General features: G+C 40.6%; 1 protein-coding gene across 2 annotated transcripts in view; it reads left to right on the top strand.

Moving 5' to 3' along the window:
• Positions 1-13511, top strand: part of LOC102235540 (A disintegrin and metalloproteinase with thrombospondin motifs 20) — a 95589-nt gene that overhangs the window by 3026 nt on the left and 79052 nt on the right. For both annotated transcript variants that reach the window (XR_002753504.1, XM_005796405.2), the window contains exon 3: positions 3795-3954. Coding sequence is in view for 1 of the 2 variants with exons in the window: in XM_005796405.2 (XP_005796462.1) it covers positions 3795-3954 (160 nt within the window). In the remaining variant the exon portion in view is untranslated. The remainder of the gene's footprint in view (positions 1-3794; positions 3955-13511) is intronic.

Here is a 13511-nt window from a genome sequence, read left to right as displayed (position 1 = left end):
GTTAAGGTTAGAAATAAGGTAGTAATGGTTAAACTTAGGGGAAATGTTTGGGTGGAGAATGAATGTTGTTACTTAAATGAATGAAACCCAATGCAAAGTCCTCACTGTGTGTGTGTGTGTGTGTGTGTGTGTGCGTGTGTGTGTGTGTGCGTGTGTGTGTGTGTGTGGTGCCACTGCAACAGTGAGACCGTTTTGTGTTACTATTTGGCTTGTTTGTAAGATTCTTTCACCCATTGTAACATCAGCATGATTCAACATGAGTGACATCATCTGAAATCCTAAACAACCTCATGAAACGATCGCTGACAAATGATGTCATTTGCCTTTTGATCACACTTGGTTGATAATTCCTAGTAAACAGTTTTGAACCCAAAATATATATAAATATATGTTTTTTTTTCTGTTTCATTTGCTGCAAACTTAATAAACCAGCTGAAAGGTGTCCCTCAAGTCGTCTTTTAAGGGTTATGACTGTTTTTTTTTCTCTACAGATTTACCCGTTTAAAAAGTTTGTTATGAGCCTGTAATACAGTTCAAGAGAGTGGTGGGTTTCTAAATCCAATATTAATCATGCGGGAATCCTCCGTGCTGGACTGACTTAGTTTGCTGACTCCTGTGGGAGAGAATCTGATAAGTGCTGAAGGGGATGACTTCATGGGTCACATGAGGTTACTGGACCAGGAGCAAGGGGGTTGACCTCAGTCGCACCAGTGGGATCCTGTGTGGGGGGTGGGTACAGGGCGACCGTAGACTTAGAGTCTCACTATTCCCGTTGCGGCATCTATTTCAGTGATGCAATTCTTATTTTTGGACTGTTGTTGCAAGTACAGTTTAGAGAGGGACAGGTGGCTCTAAAACTAAGTCAAAAGTAAAACAAATTGATTTTTTTCATCTAAATGACCCCGCACGGTGTCGCGCAATTATCAGGTTAATGAGAATTTCGTTACCTCTTTGCGCAGCCGCGACATATTACTCATTTATCCAAACAAGTTTGCTTCCTTTTTGTAAACATATCACTCACTGAGGATGACAGGACAATAGACGCGGCACCAAAGGCTGCTGGGTCATAAATGTGTCTTCAACTGTTCACTGGGGCTTGCTGGTCTGGGCCGCATTGTGTTGAGATGAGGTCATTAAAGAATAATTAAGCCATAAAACAAAGGGGTCATTCTAGGAAAATGCAGGTTTCCCATTTTCGTCCGGAGTTACTCAAAGCCATCCCCAGGGGGCGATTGATGAGGGGAGAGAGGGGGACGGGGGCGCAGAGTTCTGGGGGCTCTTTGCTCTTTTCAAAGTGAGCTCACCGTGATGGACAGAAAAGAGGAGAAAGCTCTGCAGCGGAGACAACCGCCACTGAAGGTTTCGCGGGGAACTTAAGGAGAGCTCACACCGTGGGAAATGTTTGTTCCCCGCGGAGCTGGCGCTCTTGGTTTTCTCCCATAATAGAAGTGTGTGATGGGTCATTCTGCCCTGAGAAATGCTTCTATCTTCTAAACGATGTAAAGATCGGGATCCCGACTCTTCTACGGGCCCTTTCACCTCAGAGGTCGCCACCGTTTTTTGGATGACTCAGCACAGAGAAGGGGGATGAAAAAAAAAAAAAGCCATGTCATCTTAGTTCAGATAGAAGTCAGTCGGTTGTGAGGTCCAGTTCAACCCTCCTTTCTAGCCAAACGTCTGAAAGATTTACTGAGCCAACACTGGGAAACTAAAGCTTTGCCTCTTTCTAGTGATGCAACAGGTCATTTGTGTGCTCAGACTGCTGCTAGTAGAGAGTTGTAGGATTAAATCGGATTCACGATACATAGCATTGCAAAAAAAACAGGCACCAGCTGCCTTATATTTAATTATAAGGTGCTTAGATGTGCAAAAACGTGGTCTCACTCAAATGTTCTGTAATGTGCACATCATTAAAAATAATCTCACTAAACATTGAATTGCAGAAATTTTCATGTAATTCTTATTCCTACAAAGCTTTAGTAACAAATCATTGAGAGTTACACTTAATTTCTTATACCTTAACATCAGATTAAGTTGTTTTAAAATGCAACAACAGGAGAACGAAGGTGTAAAAATGTTTATTTTCATTTTGAGTTGAGTAGGTTGTGCACAGATTATCAGTTGACAACACATCACCTCAGACTTTCAGCTGAAGAAAAACTAAAGTTCTTTTATCCAAAGAAAAGTTTTTGTTTGTTTTAGAGAGATACCCCTAAATGCATTTCAGTGCCGTTAGTGCAGTGCCGACTTGCCAACTCCAATTAATTTATCAAACTTGATTGTTTTCCTTGAAGAACTGTTTTAAAATGTTTAAAGGATAATTTTTTATTTTATCTCATGTAATGTTAACATTTTTCGAGAGACTGAATTTTGAGTTTTCGTTACCTGTAACCCATCATCAAAATTCCAAAAAAATAAAGGCTTTCATTCTATGTGTACTGAATCTGTAAGATATAATACATTTAAGCTTCTGAAATGAAAAACAAACCTTTTCACAATATTCAACATTTTAGATGTTATTGTGGAATGTGCAGAGCGCTTGTTTCCGCTGGTTGAGGAGAGCCTCATGAATGTAATCAGAGCGGTGGCCGAATGCAAATAGCCGATTTGCCCTTAAGATTGTTATATTACTTGGAGTGCTGCCATTGTGGATATGATTAGATTGCAGTACTGGCCTGTGGCCAGTGTGTCCAGTCCTACTTTATGTTCTCTGATGATCAAATCCTTTACGTGACTAAGCAATTTCATTTGGCTTCTTAGCTCCTCCATGGAGAAGCCAGAACTGGGTTGTGCTGCCATCATCACTTTTAACCAGAGCTAACGTTCTGTGCACGCTGAAGAGAGTTGGGGAACTCTACATATGGGGAACAAAGTGAGCTCACAGTGCACAACAGAAGACATTAATAGACTATGTTAACACTGATTTTTATCCAACAGTTAGCTGGTTAACTTCATCCACATTGAGTTCTTGGAACTGAAAGATGACGGAGTAAGGCACAGGAAGGTGTCAAAGTTTGACGTTCTATGGTCTCGTAACACTGCACTGGAAGGGTGTTGAGAACAAATTGTGAACAAATCCTTCCACTCTTAGTGAACAAACACAGTTTGTACTTGTTTTCCGTATCCTATCCATACGTTTCCCGCTGTCAAATGCCCATCACCTGTGGGGACGGCTGTGGTGTAACACTCCCGTAAAGATAACATTCCAGGGTCCAATATCCGGCTTAAGTGTGCGCATGAAATTACCATGCAAACATCACTGTGCCTCATGGCTCAAAACGCTAAGAGGCTTTGAGAGAAGCTGAGCTGCCAAATCAATATTAGCATTCCTCTGTCTGCAGCTCTCTCCTTTTATGATGATGTCACTCCTCCCACTGTCAGCGTGTGAGGAGGGAAACACATTTCCAAAGTTGTGAACACATGACAGATCAGCTTTTGCGCAGACGCACGAGACTGTTCACACAGTTGCAGTGAATCGCTTGCTTATTGATGAATGCATAAAAAGGTGCAGAATGTTTGAAAATGTTCCGTTATTGTCGTGGCTAAAAGTTCAAGAGTGACTCAAAGTGAGCTTTGACAAGAGATTTCTGATTCGGTATGTTCTTTCCATACGTTCCCGTCAAAAGCAGACAAACTCTTTAAGAGTTTCGCCTGCGGCAATAAGAGCGTTACTTTAGTTTCAATGAAAGCCAGTTGTAAACTGAACCCCGCAGAGCACACACAGTATATGCTCTCACTTGCAATCACACGCTTTGTGCCAAGGCCGTGAATGACATCTCTTTTCTCTCCGTCAGGTCGGAACATTTACGACGCAGCACGCCGAATACTTCTTGGAGCCTCTTTTGAACGTGTCTGGCGCGGAATACGAAGAAGAGCACAACAAACCGCATCTCGTCTATCGACACGAGAGGAGACGAAACACCTCGCATCCCGATGAACCCTGTGCTGCCTCGGGTAACAGACAGCCCAACTCATTTGCCTGTAACCACAGACTGTCTGAGTTTCACCCTCAAACACTTACCTCCTCATTACCTGCGCACACTTCTCTGAATCACGGCCTTTAATGTGGCCTTAAAATTTTTATTCTTGTCAGTCACAGTCACAGTTTTTTTTTTGTGTGTGTGCTCTACGATACCTGAAAGATTTCAGCCTTGATTAAGGGGTTTTAATGAAAGCCTCTCTCAACTTAATTAAGCAAAACTGGCTCCAGGGGCTGTTTGCTGTTTGTTGCTTTTCTACTGCTGGAGCAATCTTTGCCAAGTTCTCTGGCAGGAGCTCAGACAAGGTTAGAAGTAATTACGATTTAGTTTGGAGTTGCATTTAAAGGAACTCGGGGGAAATGTTTTCCGCCCGAGAGCCTTCTTGTGCGTTCCCCCTGTTTCCTTTAGAACTTTTATGGTGAGGCATCTGGGTGGCAGAAAAAGCAACATGACTGAGTGAAGTTCACCTCGATGGAAGACCCTCCCTGAACTCCTCAAAGGCAGCTCTCAAGGTGGCCTTTTGTTGCATAATGCAATAAATCTTTCATGGGCAGAGCTCTTGAGTTGCTTGTTGTCTGGCGTCGGCCTTTGTGGTGTGATGGTGGCCATTGTCTGTGGACTGACCTGGAGAGCCAGGCCAATGACGCCTTATGATGCTTTGCCCTTTCACTCTTTTGGCCTGTGTGTGTATGGCAAACAGAGCCTAGGGCCAGAGATGTTCACTGCACCCCTACTCTGGGACATGTTTAAATATACTCACCCTTTAGAAAAAACATCAGATGCCTCATTACATTCATACATTCATTTCGTATTACAAATTCTGCTTCCTGGATCTTTCGCCCTTTGCTCTGGGGTCTTCCTTCTCGTCCTATTGAGACCATCTCAGTACTTGTACTCTAGACAACTTCAGCCTCTACTTTGCTGCTCACAAACACGGATACAAATACAAATATACGTACTTATAGGTCTGCAAAACTACTTGCTCTTTCTAAGAAGCATGTGGTAAATGAGAGATTCTGAATTTCAACAGTGACCTCCATGGACAATACAGAAAACTGCAAAATCATATTTAACCTGGTTATATTCGATCAATATCAAAGATTGGGGTAAATACAGAATTCAGTTTTCAACTGGTGGCTTCTTTTAAGAAGGGGAAAAATGTGAGCTTGTGTGAAAACAATGTTTGGTTTGTAAACCTAACATCTGGTTGTGTCACCCCTTTGGCAGTAAAAACTGCTATCAAATCCTGATAGACGGCTTCACTGTGGTGGGATTTTGGGCCAATTTTGGACTAGCTTTTTATTTATTTTTTGAGCCATTCAGAAGTGTTCTTCCTCTTCCTGCAGTGTGCTTGTGTTTAAGATCACAATGGGCAACCCCCCTCCCCCCCCACCAATCTACATCCAAAGGTTTTTTTTTTGTAAGTCTTGGTCCTCATCAAGATTTTTTGTTCTTTCGGTCAGCAGTGGTTTATACCTTGACAATTCTCCCATGGATCTCTTCCTTACTATTAAACCTTGAACACTTACCTTTGCTGGACAGTTGATTTGTCCAGGGTGAACTGCACTTACCCAATGACTGCTTGTGAAAAGAAGGGGAAGGTTAAACTGTCCTGGGAAAAGTGAGGCCTGGGGCACTTTTTATGTCGTTTTGGGTTCTTTTGTGACCTTCTAAATGAATCGTGGATTGGGTCTTAGAGCAATTTTGTTAGGTGTTTTGAAACCATTCCAGAGGAGTATATGTCAATTACTTTGTTTCGCATCTGTCCTCGAATGTGTTTCAAATCAGTCATTATTTGTTGCATTTTGAGATATTTTAGCCTAATTCATGTGGTCAAGTATTTTTTCAATTTGCAGGCTTGACTTCAAAGTGTGGCTCGTGAAGTTGAACTTGTTCTTTTTAGATCTTTTTGTCATCTGTATTGGAATTATTGTCTTTCTGTTTCCCACACTATTTCCTCTTTTTCTTTACCATTTTTCTTCTGAATGTCTTTATAAATTTTACGTCTTTGAGGTCTGACTCAGACCGCAAAGACGTAAGTCGATCGTGCAATCACAACTTTCTGTAATTGTAGAACTCATAAGTGACTAATGTACAACAAATAACACTTTCTGGTGCATGTAAGAGATGGGAGGTAGGAAGAAATGTAAATTTCCCAGGACACCTGTGGGGCTTCATCAAAGAAAAGTGAGGTAAACACGGTGGAGGAGGATTAAAAGAACCGGTGATCCCAACTTAGGATTGTGAGGTGACCCAGGCTGCAGCTCCTCAGCTTTATCAGATCGGAGCCTCTCTCAGATGGAGTGATAAAAGGTGCTCTTTGAACGCCACATTGATTCAAGACTAACAAGCCTGTCATGTCTTTTTATGGGAAGGAGAGCGGAGCACGCTGCTACTCGAGGGTCTGACATATACCGTGACTTGACGCGTGTTGTTCTGCTTGCAAAACACTTGTAGTTGCTGCTTTTTGAATTGGCATATTGTCCTACAAGGTTTGAACTGCAGTCGCATTTTCATTAATATTCTTTGATTTCAAGTAGCTCAATGCTGTAGGTTGTTCTCTACAACCAACTAGACAATGCGTCTAATCATAGCTGGAAAAAAACTATGATTTTTCCAACTACATCAACAAACATCTTGCAACTTGGTTGTTTAGTGTGGAAATCATAACTCTTTAAGAATCATAAATAGCATCGCTAAATGCTATTTAGTAACATCACATAATTTTGAATGCTGCAAAATGGAGTTCACGTTTCAATCTGCCTTTAGCAACTTAAGAATCGCAGTCTCTGTTCGTATTTCCTTGATTTAAGGTACTTAACTATGACTCTTTAAGATTTCAAAAAGGTTTACCAGCCAATCCAAATCCCAAACATTCCATGACAAGAGTTTGAAAACCCATATAGACAAGTCACAGCAACTTTGTCGTGTTACTTTTAGCCTACCTGTTATCTGCTGTTATCTCTTGCTCTATTTTGTGGCATTAAATAAAACAGACATGTTGCAGAATATTGTTTCCCTTTAAACAGCTACCTATACCTCATGCGTCGTCACTTAAATGCCTCGTTGACAGTGAAATAAACAAACTTTGTGTCTTCACACAGTAACCGTTTCCTCACCAAAGGGTGTTATTGTTACTGTGGCCTAGTAGTTCTTGTTACAGTGTGTTTATTGGACAGAGCTCACATAGTCTTATTCCTGACAGCATATGATTTCTTGGTGCAATTTCAAACATAATTGTTTTCTAGCTGTATGTCCAACATATAGCAGACAAGCTAAAAAAAACCCCGTAATTTCTATTAAAATGTACAGATATTATTGTAAATTTTAGTTCATTTCAGTTGTTGCAGTAACCCAAGATGATACTTATTTCTAGAATAGCAATTAGCTTTCTAATATATCCATGAAATTATTGACCCTGAGAGCATGTGATGTTGAGAGGCTGGATTTCTGTATTATTTTTGAAGTTACAATAGCGCCCTTTGTCAGGGTCAGTCATCTTTATGACTCTTTTCTTCTCTTTCTCTCTCTATGTGTCTGTGAAGAGGGCTCTTATTCAAAATCAAAACTGGGAACTGGAGTGCCGAGTGGTTTGGCAGGTATGGGACTTTGAAGAGGTTTGAGGCTTTCAAAGGCCTTTTTAGGTTCAAACACATGGAAATGCAGACGGGCCAAGTGTGCCCCACTTGTCATACAGCTTCTCCCCACTTGTAAAGAAATAGTTTTTTCTTTAAACATTTGCTCACGGGTGGTCATTAATAATCTTTGTTTGGCTTTTGTTTTCCAGGCAATCCTTGAAGAAAACTCATGAAAGACCCAAAATTTAAAAAAAGATGTCAATCCTGTCCAACTGGAACAAAACACAAAATGTTTTTTAGCTTCACTAAATATTTAGAATGCTGAAATGCACTTATTTGAATTTTGTTGCATTTTACCAATCTTTGCTTTTATTCACAGATCCCAATTTTGGTAAGAGCTGTAATAACAAAAAGTATAAAAATAGCAACGATAACGTATTTTTCCTAAGCCATAAATTATCAGGAACAGTGTAAAGATTGTGCTGCTGTATGGGATAGAAAAATAAGATTTCTTTTCCATACATGTGCCACATTTTATACAGAAAAGATGTGTGACACTTTTAATTGACCTTAGCATTTTCTTTTCACATTTAGTTCAGTTGATGGAGCTGGAATTATAAAAACACCAGTGTTTGTGGGTATATTGTAGAGAATCTAGATCCTTACCCTAACATCTGATAATCCCAGTCGTTGCAGACTCAGCACGTTTCATGACAGGCAGGGGTTAAACTCTCAAAATTATAAAATAGGGCATTTTTCCTGTACTCATCATCCCGGACAAGCCCCCAATTTGTTGGAGGCTGGATTAGAGACCATAATAAATAAAGGGAAGCAATGCATGGGAATAACTCAGAATTTTAATTATTAAAGAAAAAACAAACAGAACCAAAATCCCCAAAATGACTGGCAGAAAAACAGAGAGAGAGAAGGAGAGTGATAGAGAAACACGTACAAGTGGTGCCAGTTTCATGAAATCAGCCTCCAATCAGTTTACCTGGAGCTCTGAAACACAAACATTAAAAAAGAAGACCAGAACAAAGCCCTTGGACTGTAACAAGACCTATTTGTGGGGGTTAAAGATCCAAAAGGGAAATCCAGACATCTTTCTCCCCAGTGTGTCTCTACAGCTCATTTTGCAAGTCATTCATTGGCCAGAGGGCATATTTAGTGAGTTGGGTACCATTGCCATTAGCCCTTTCAAAGAGAACAGTGAATGTTTCTTTACCAGATTGGAGCAATGGTTGAATTAAAAGAGATGAAGCTTCAATCCATCTTTCTCCTGCTTCATCCTGCCATCACTGATGAACAAGAGACCAAAATACTTACTACTATGGTTTCATTTATTGTTACATAGCTTACGTCCAGTCTTTTTCCTTCAATAATAGCGACCCTACTGAAGAGTGTTGCTATTACTGGGTTCTGGTGGTCCCTAGTCGGGTGTTAGGGCTGATCCCAAAAAAATGCTGGGTGCATCTCAGCTTTTCTACTCATTTTCCTTCTTACATGACATGTCAAACTACTGCCTTAACCCACTGTAGGTTACCATACCAACAAGAATTTCGACAGTTCTACCTTGTGGCAGTGAAAGTTTCCAAAACCTGTATGGTTTATTGAACAAATATGGTTAAAAGTGATCCAAAGGAACATCTGCACATGCATTCAAAAGAGGTTAAGTTTCGTTTTCAATGTTGTGATCTTTGACATATAGAAATCCTTTGTCGTGCATGCGCCATCAGTGTCAGAGTCGTCAGAATAGAAGTGGACTCGTAAGGACTTTTAAAGTGTTACCTCGATGGAATGTGATATTCTGTTATTTTAGCGGAGAGAACATGGCCATATATCTGTCTTCAGCAGCTTTTCTTCCCAGTGAGTATCTTCATGGACTGTTGATAAAAGCATCTATGTCACTGGATGAGCTGGTGAAAAAAAAGAGATTTAAACTGTCTTTGTTTTTGGTTTAATGGGTTAATGCAGTGTTTTGTCAGAAAGAGCTCAGACAGCCCCAAAAGTTCTCATTGACTGATATGTGTAGCAGTTGTATCAGTTTCCTTCCTCGCTCTCCCAGCCTGGGTGGTTTCACTGCTGTTGAGAATACCACTGTTGTAGGTAGCTGTTGAGTGGGTGATTAAAGTTACAAAGTGCTTTCTTGAGCCTGGTTCTGGATTCAAAAGCATCTATGGTAGAAGCTCACCAGGCTTGAATCACAACACAGCTTTAATGACACACATTCTGCAGGGTATCTGTCTCTGAGCCTGCATGCCAATCTGTGTGTTGTCCTTCGAAAAGAGATAACCAAAAAGGATGAGGGTGTGTGCAGATAGGGGTAAATTCTTTGCTGGTTGCCTCTCTCTGTGTTTTCTAAAATCCAGTTGGAAACGGGCAACAATTGAATAAAATCGAACTGTATATTTTTTCTAGTCCCTTGCCAGAAATTTGGTTCAAAACTTAAAAGAATTGGTGACTTGATTTGAGCTAAATTATGAGGCTTTTTATCCTCTTGAACTCACTCGAATATATATCGTGTCTAGGATTTTGAATTTTTCATGGCAGTGCCTCAGTTTTTATTTTTTTAAATTTTTTTTTACACTTTCTCAACTTTCAATGAATTAGAAGAAGCAGCCAAGAGCCCCGTCGTAAATCTTGAAAAGCTGCAGAAATCCACACTTCAGGTGGGAGAATCTGTTTTCAGGACAACTACCTGTTGCCTTCTGAGTAGCAAGAAGAAAACCACAGTTGAAAGCCATGAAAAGTCCCTTTTTACTTTTCCCTCAAGCCATTTAGGACCACAGCATGCACGTGGAAGAAGGTGCTCTGGTCAGACTCGACCAAATTGTAACCCTTTGGGCTAGCTGCACAACGCTGTATAATTAACATGACACAAAACCTTGAACACACCACCCCACAGGGGGACATGTTGGTGACAGCATCATGATGTCGGGACAACAAAATAAAGAAGACAGTAGAACATGGAATAAGCTAACTATGAGGCAGTGTAGAAGGATAGTTGTTGAAGGCTGTAAAAGACTTTAAGCAACACAGCCAGAGCTGAAATCTAACAGTTTCATCGAATTTTCGGGTGTTACAATAGCTTCTTCAGAGTCGAGACTTAATCCAATTTAAAATGAGATTTCCAAACAGTAGGTCAACTTTTGTGTTTATAAAGTGACAAAGTCTGAAGATGACATTAAAGTGCATATCATTTGTCTGGGCTGTCGGTGGATGAAGCACTTACTTCTGGAAGCTGTTGAACAGATAGTCAGAGGAATGGAAAGGAAACTCCAGATTTTATGTGAGTGTTTTTCATCCCTGGCCTGCGCTGCATGCGTCTGTCAGGCTTACTCCAGAGTTTGGGAGTGGTGTCTGCCTACTTGCAAGATCCCACTGTCTTTGCTGCTTACTACTTCTGAAAACCGTAGTGGCTCTTGTCATCAAATATGTCGATATATAGTCTATGTTTGCTACTGCATTTATTTACATGTGCAAAATTATAATATGAGTCCAAATCATGATTCCGATCCACTAAGTCTAAGCAGGCATTCTGACTACTGTCTGTCTCTGAATTTACAGCCGAGCATGACATGTAGCTGCTAATAATTGCACTCAGTGTCACCTGATTTAATGATAGCAGAATCTCTGGACAGGACCCAAACAGAGCTATACACCGTCAGGAACCTTAATAGCTTCCATGTGTCTGCCTGTCCGGAGGCCGTGGCCTTACTGAACCCCATGTGTTGTGTTGTTTTAGCCGTTCCCGAGACAGATTTCAGCTGGAGCTATTTTTCTGACGGTGTCTACTGTCTGGGCTGTCGCAACACATGTGGGCCGAGTGGAATGGTTAGAATAATTGGAGTGACGGTGGCTAACTAATTGGTGACCTGGGTGAAAGTTGGAGATAAGTGGCACTGGCAGGTGAGAAGCAGCTTTCTCTGAGGAAAGCCAGGTCTAAGAGACGAGTTGCTCGGAGAACCATTAGTGTTGTGACCTGGGGCTACGGCTGTTTATCAGAGATGAGCTAGACAGTAATGAAAACTGATGACCTGCTTTGTGCATGTCAAGGCCAAAGGTGCTTCTGCATTTTAAGTAGTTTTTTTAGGGGGGTCAAGGGTCATTCTAGGCTTAATGCTTTGGAAAACAGTTACTTCACCTGAGCTTAGCGACCTTTTCATAAAGATTGTTTGTTTGCATGATTGATTGGCTTGAGTCAAAACATTAAGGAGTTCAACTTGGACTCCGCAATAAATTTACCTTTGGGGACAACAAAGCATAAATTATTGTCAAGTTCAATCTGGTAATTGAAATTAGATCAACCTGGTAAAAACCAGCTCTTTGTTCTACGCATCGCTTTGTGCAGAGAGTCTGGACCCCCAGCTGTTGAGAAAGATTGCTTGCTGAAGACTTCGACTCTGTCACTAACATTTGGCTGTGACATATGTAATGCGCCAGTTCGATGCTATGAAGGTTACCGGTAATTGCCTGCGCTGTAAACAACCACACCTCGCAGCGAAGAGAGAATAAGCGAGCCGAATAAGATAAATGTTAACGTTAATCCAATATTTGGAAGCGCGGCCAACACGGACTGAATGGCCATTGCAGCAGAGGACGTGTCAGACGACAATTCTTACACAACTCCAAAAAATTAACATCATTCACAAGCTCTCGTTCTGTTTTCCGATTGGCTCTGTTGAAATTCTACTGGAGAAATCCACTTCAATGGAGGAAAGTCCTGATGGAGCACTGAAAGGAGATGAGAATCTGGCAGAATTGTGTAGGAAGGTAATTAGACCAAAGTAATCTGGGTTAAACAGAATCACAAATTCACCACAAAATCATCTTCACTTCATTGAGATTTATGTAAAACATGTTTTTCAAAATGCCAGCAGACATTGCAATAGCAACTTAACAATCCTTTATCTATCTATTGAACTAAACACTTTTAGTTCTACCTGGTGTGCTGAAAGCCCACATCTTTCAGTGCGGTTGAAAACTACACCACTTGACTTTTAAAATCCGTCTTTGGCTGAAACAATTTGTTGTCTTTGCTTCTACCTGTCTAGCCACAGAATTGCACTTAATTGTGCCTCCGTCTGAAGGAGTTTGTAACATTTATCCCTTCTTGAGTTGCGCTGTGAGGTAATTTCAGTAAGCAGACTGTCTGACTTTGTATGGAGGCAAGGCAATACCAATATGTCTGAGGTATACGGCTTTTTTAATTATTACCCTGGGAATAAAGCTCAAACTCTCAGCAGGTCACTGTTAAAGAATGTTAATTAGCTCAACAATGAAATTTGAGTTTCCCTTTGTTCTCCCCTAAACTGGGATATTTGGGAGAGTCAAAGCATCTGCATTTAAGTTGAAATCAATCTCTTTTTGGACAGACTGGTGTACTGTATGCACACAGTTCAAAGCGAAGACGATTACACTGAGCGCTTCCTTGTTATAAACTAATTGAAATTCAACTCTTCATTGTAAAATGTGTAGAGATCTGAACTGAAATGCTGACATTGTACACAGCTGATTAGTGATTACATTATATGTAAAACTGTCAAATCTTTTATAGCCAATACAAGTAATGTGTGTAGCACAATTGCTTGTTGCATGCTAGTTCAGGATCATCTGTGTTCTTATGTCGGACAAGTGAGGAAAAAAAAAGTTTATCAAGTTGACATTTCAGCCATCCAACATACATCTCACATATAGATTTATGCCTTTTTTTCTTATGGAGCTCTCTGTTATGCTGGGATTTGGTGTTTGTGCATTACTTTTTGCTTTAAAAATGCTTAAGACCTTCAATATACTCATGCAAAAAAAACAAAGTTGGATTGTAGGATAACTAATATACACCTGAAGTACTTTTTGCTTCTTTTGGCCTAAATTTGGTTTTGACCATTAGCTTCCTTAATGATTCAATCTCAGTTGTTCATGTAATATCAATCAATCCCAGACAAAACCTGAA

Source organism: Xiphophorus maculatus, chromosome 2, assembly GCF_002775205.1.
Source record: "Xiphophorus maculatus strain JP 163 A chromosome 2, X_maculatus-5.0-male, whole genome shotgun sequence".
In the NCBI taxonomy this organism is placed as follows: domain Eukaryota; kingdom Metazoa; phylum Chordata; class Actinopteri; order Cyprinodontiformes; family Poeciliidae; genus Xiphophorus; species Xiphophorus maculatus.
Note: the sequence above shows the minus strand (reverse complement) of the source record. Positions and strands in the feature narration are given on the sequence as shown.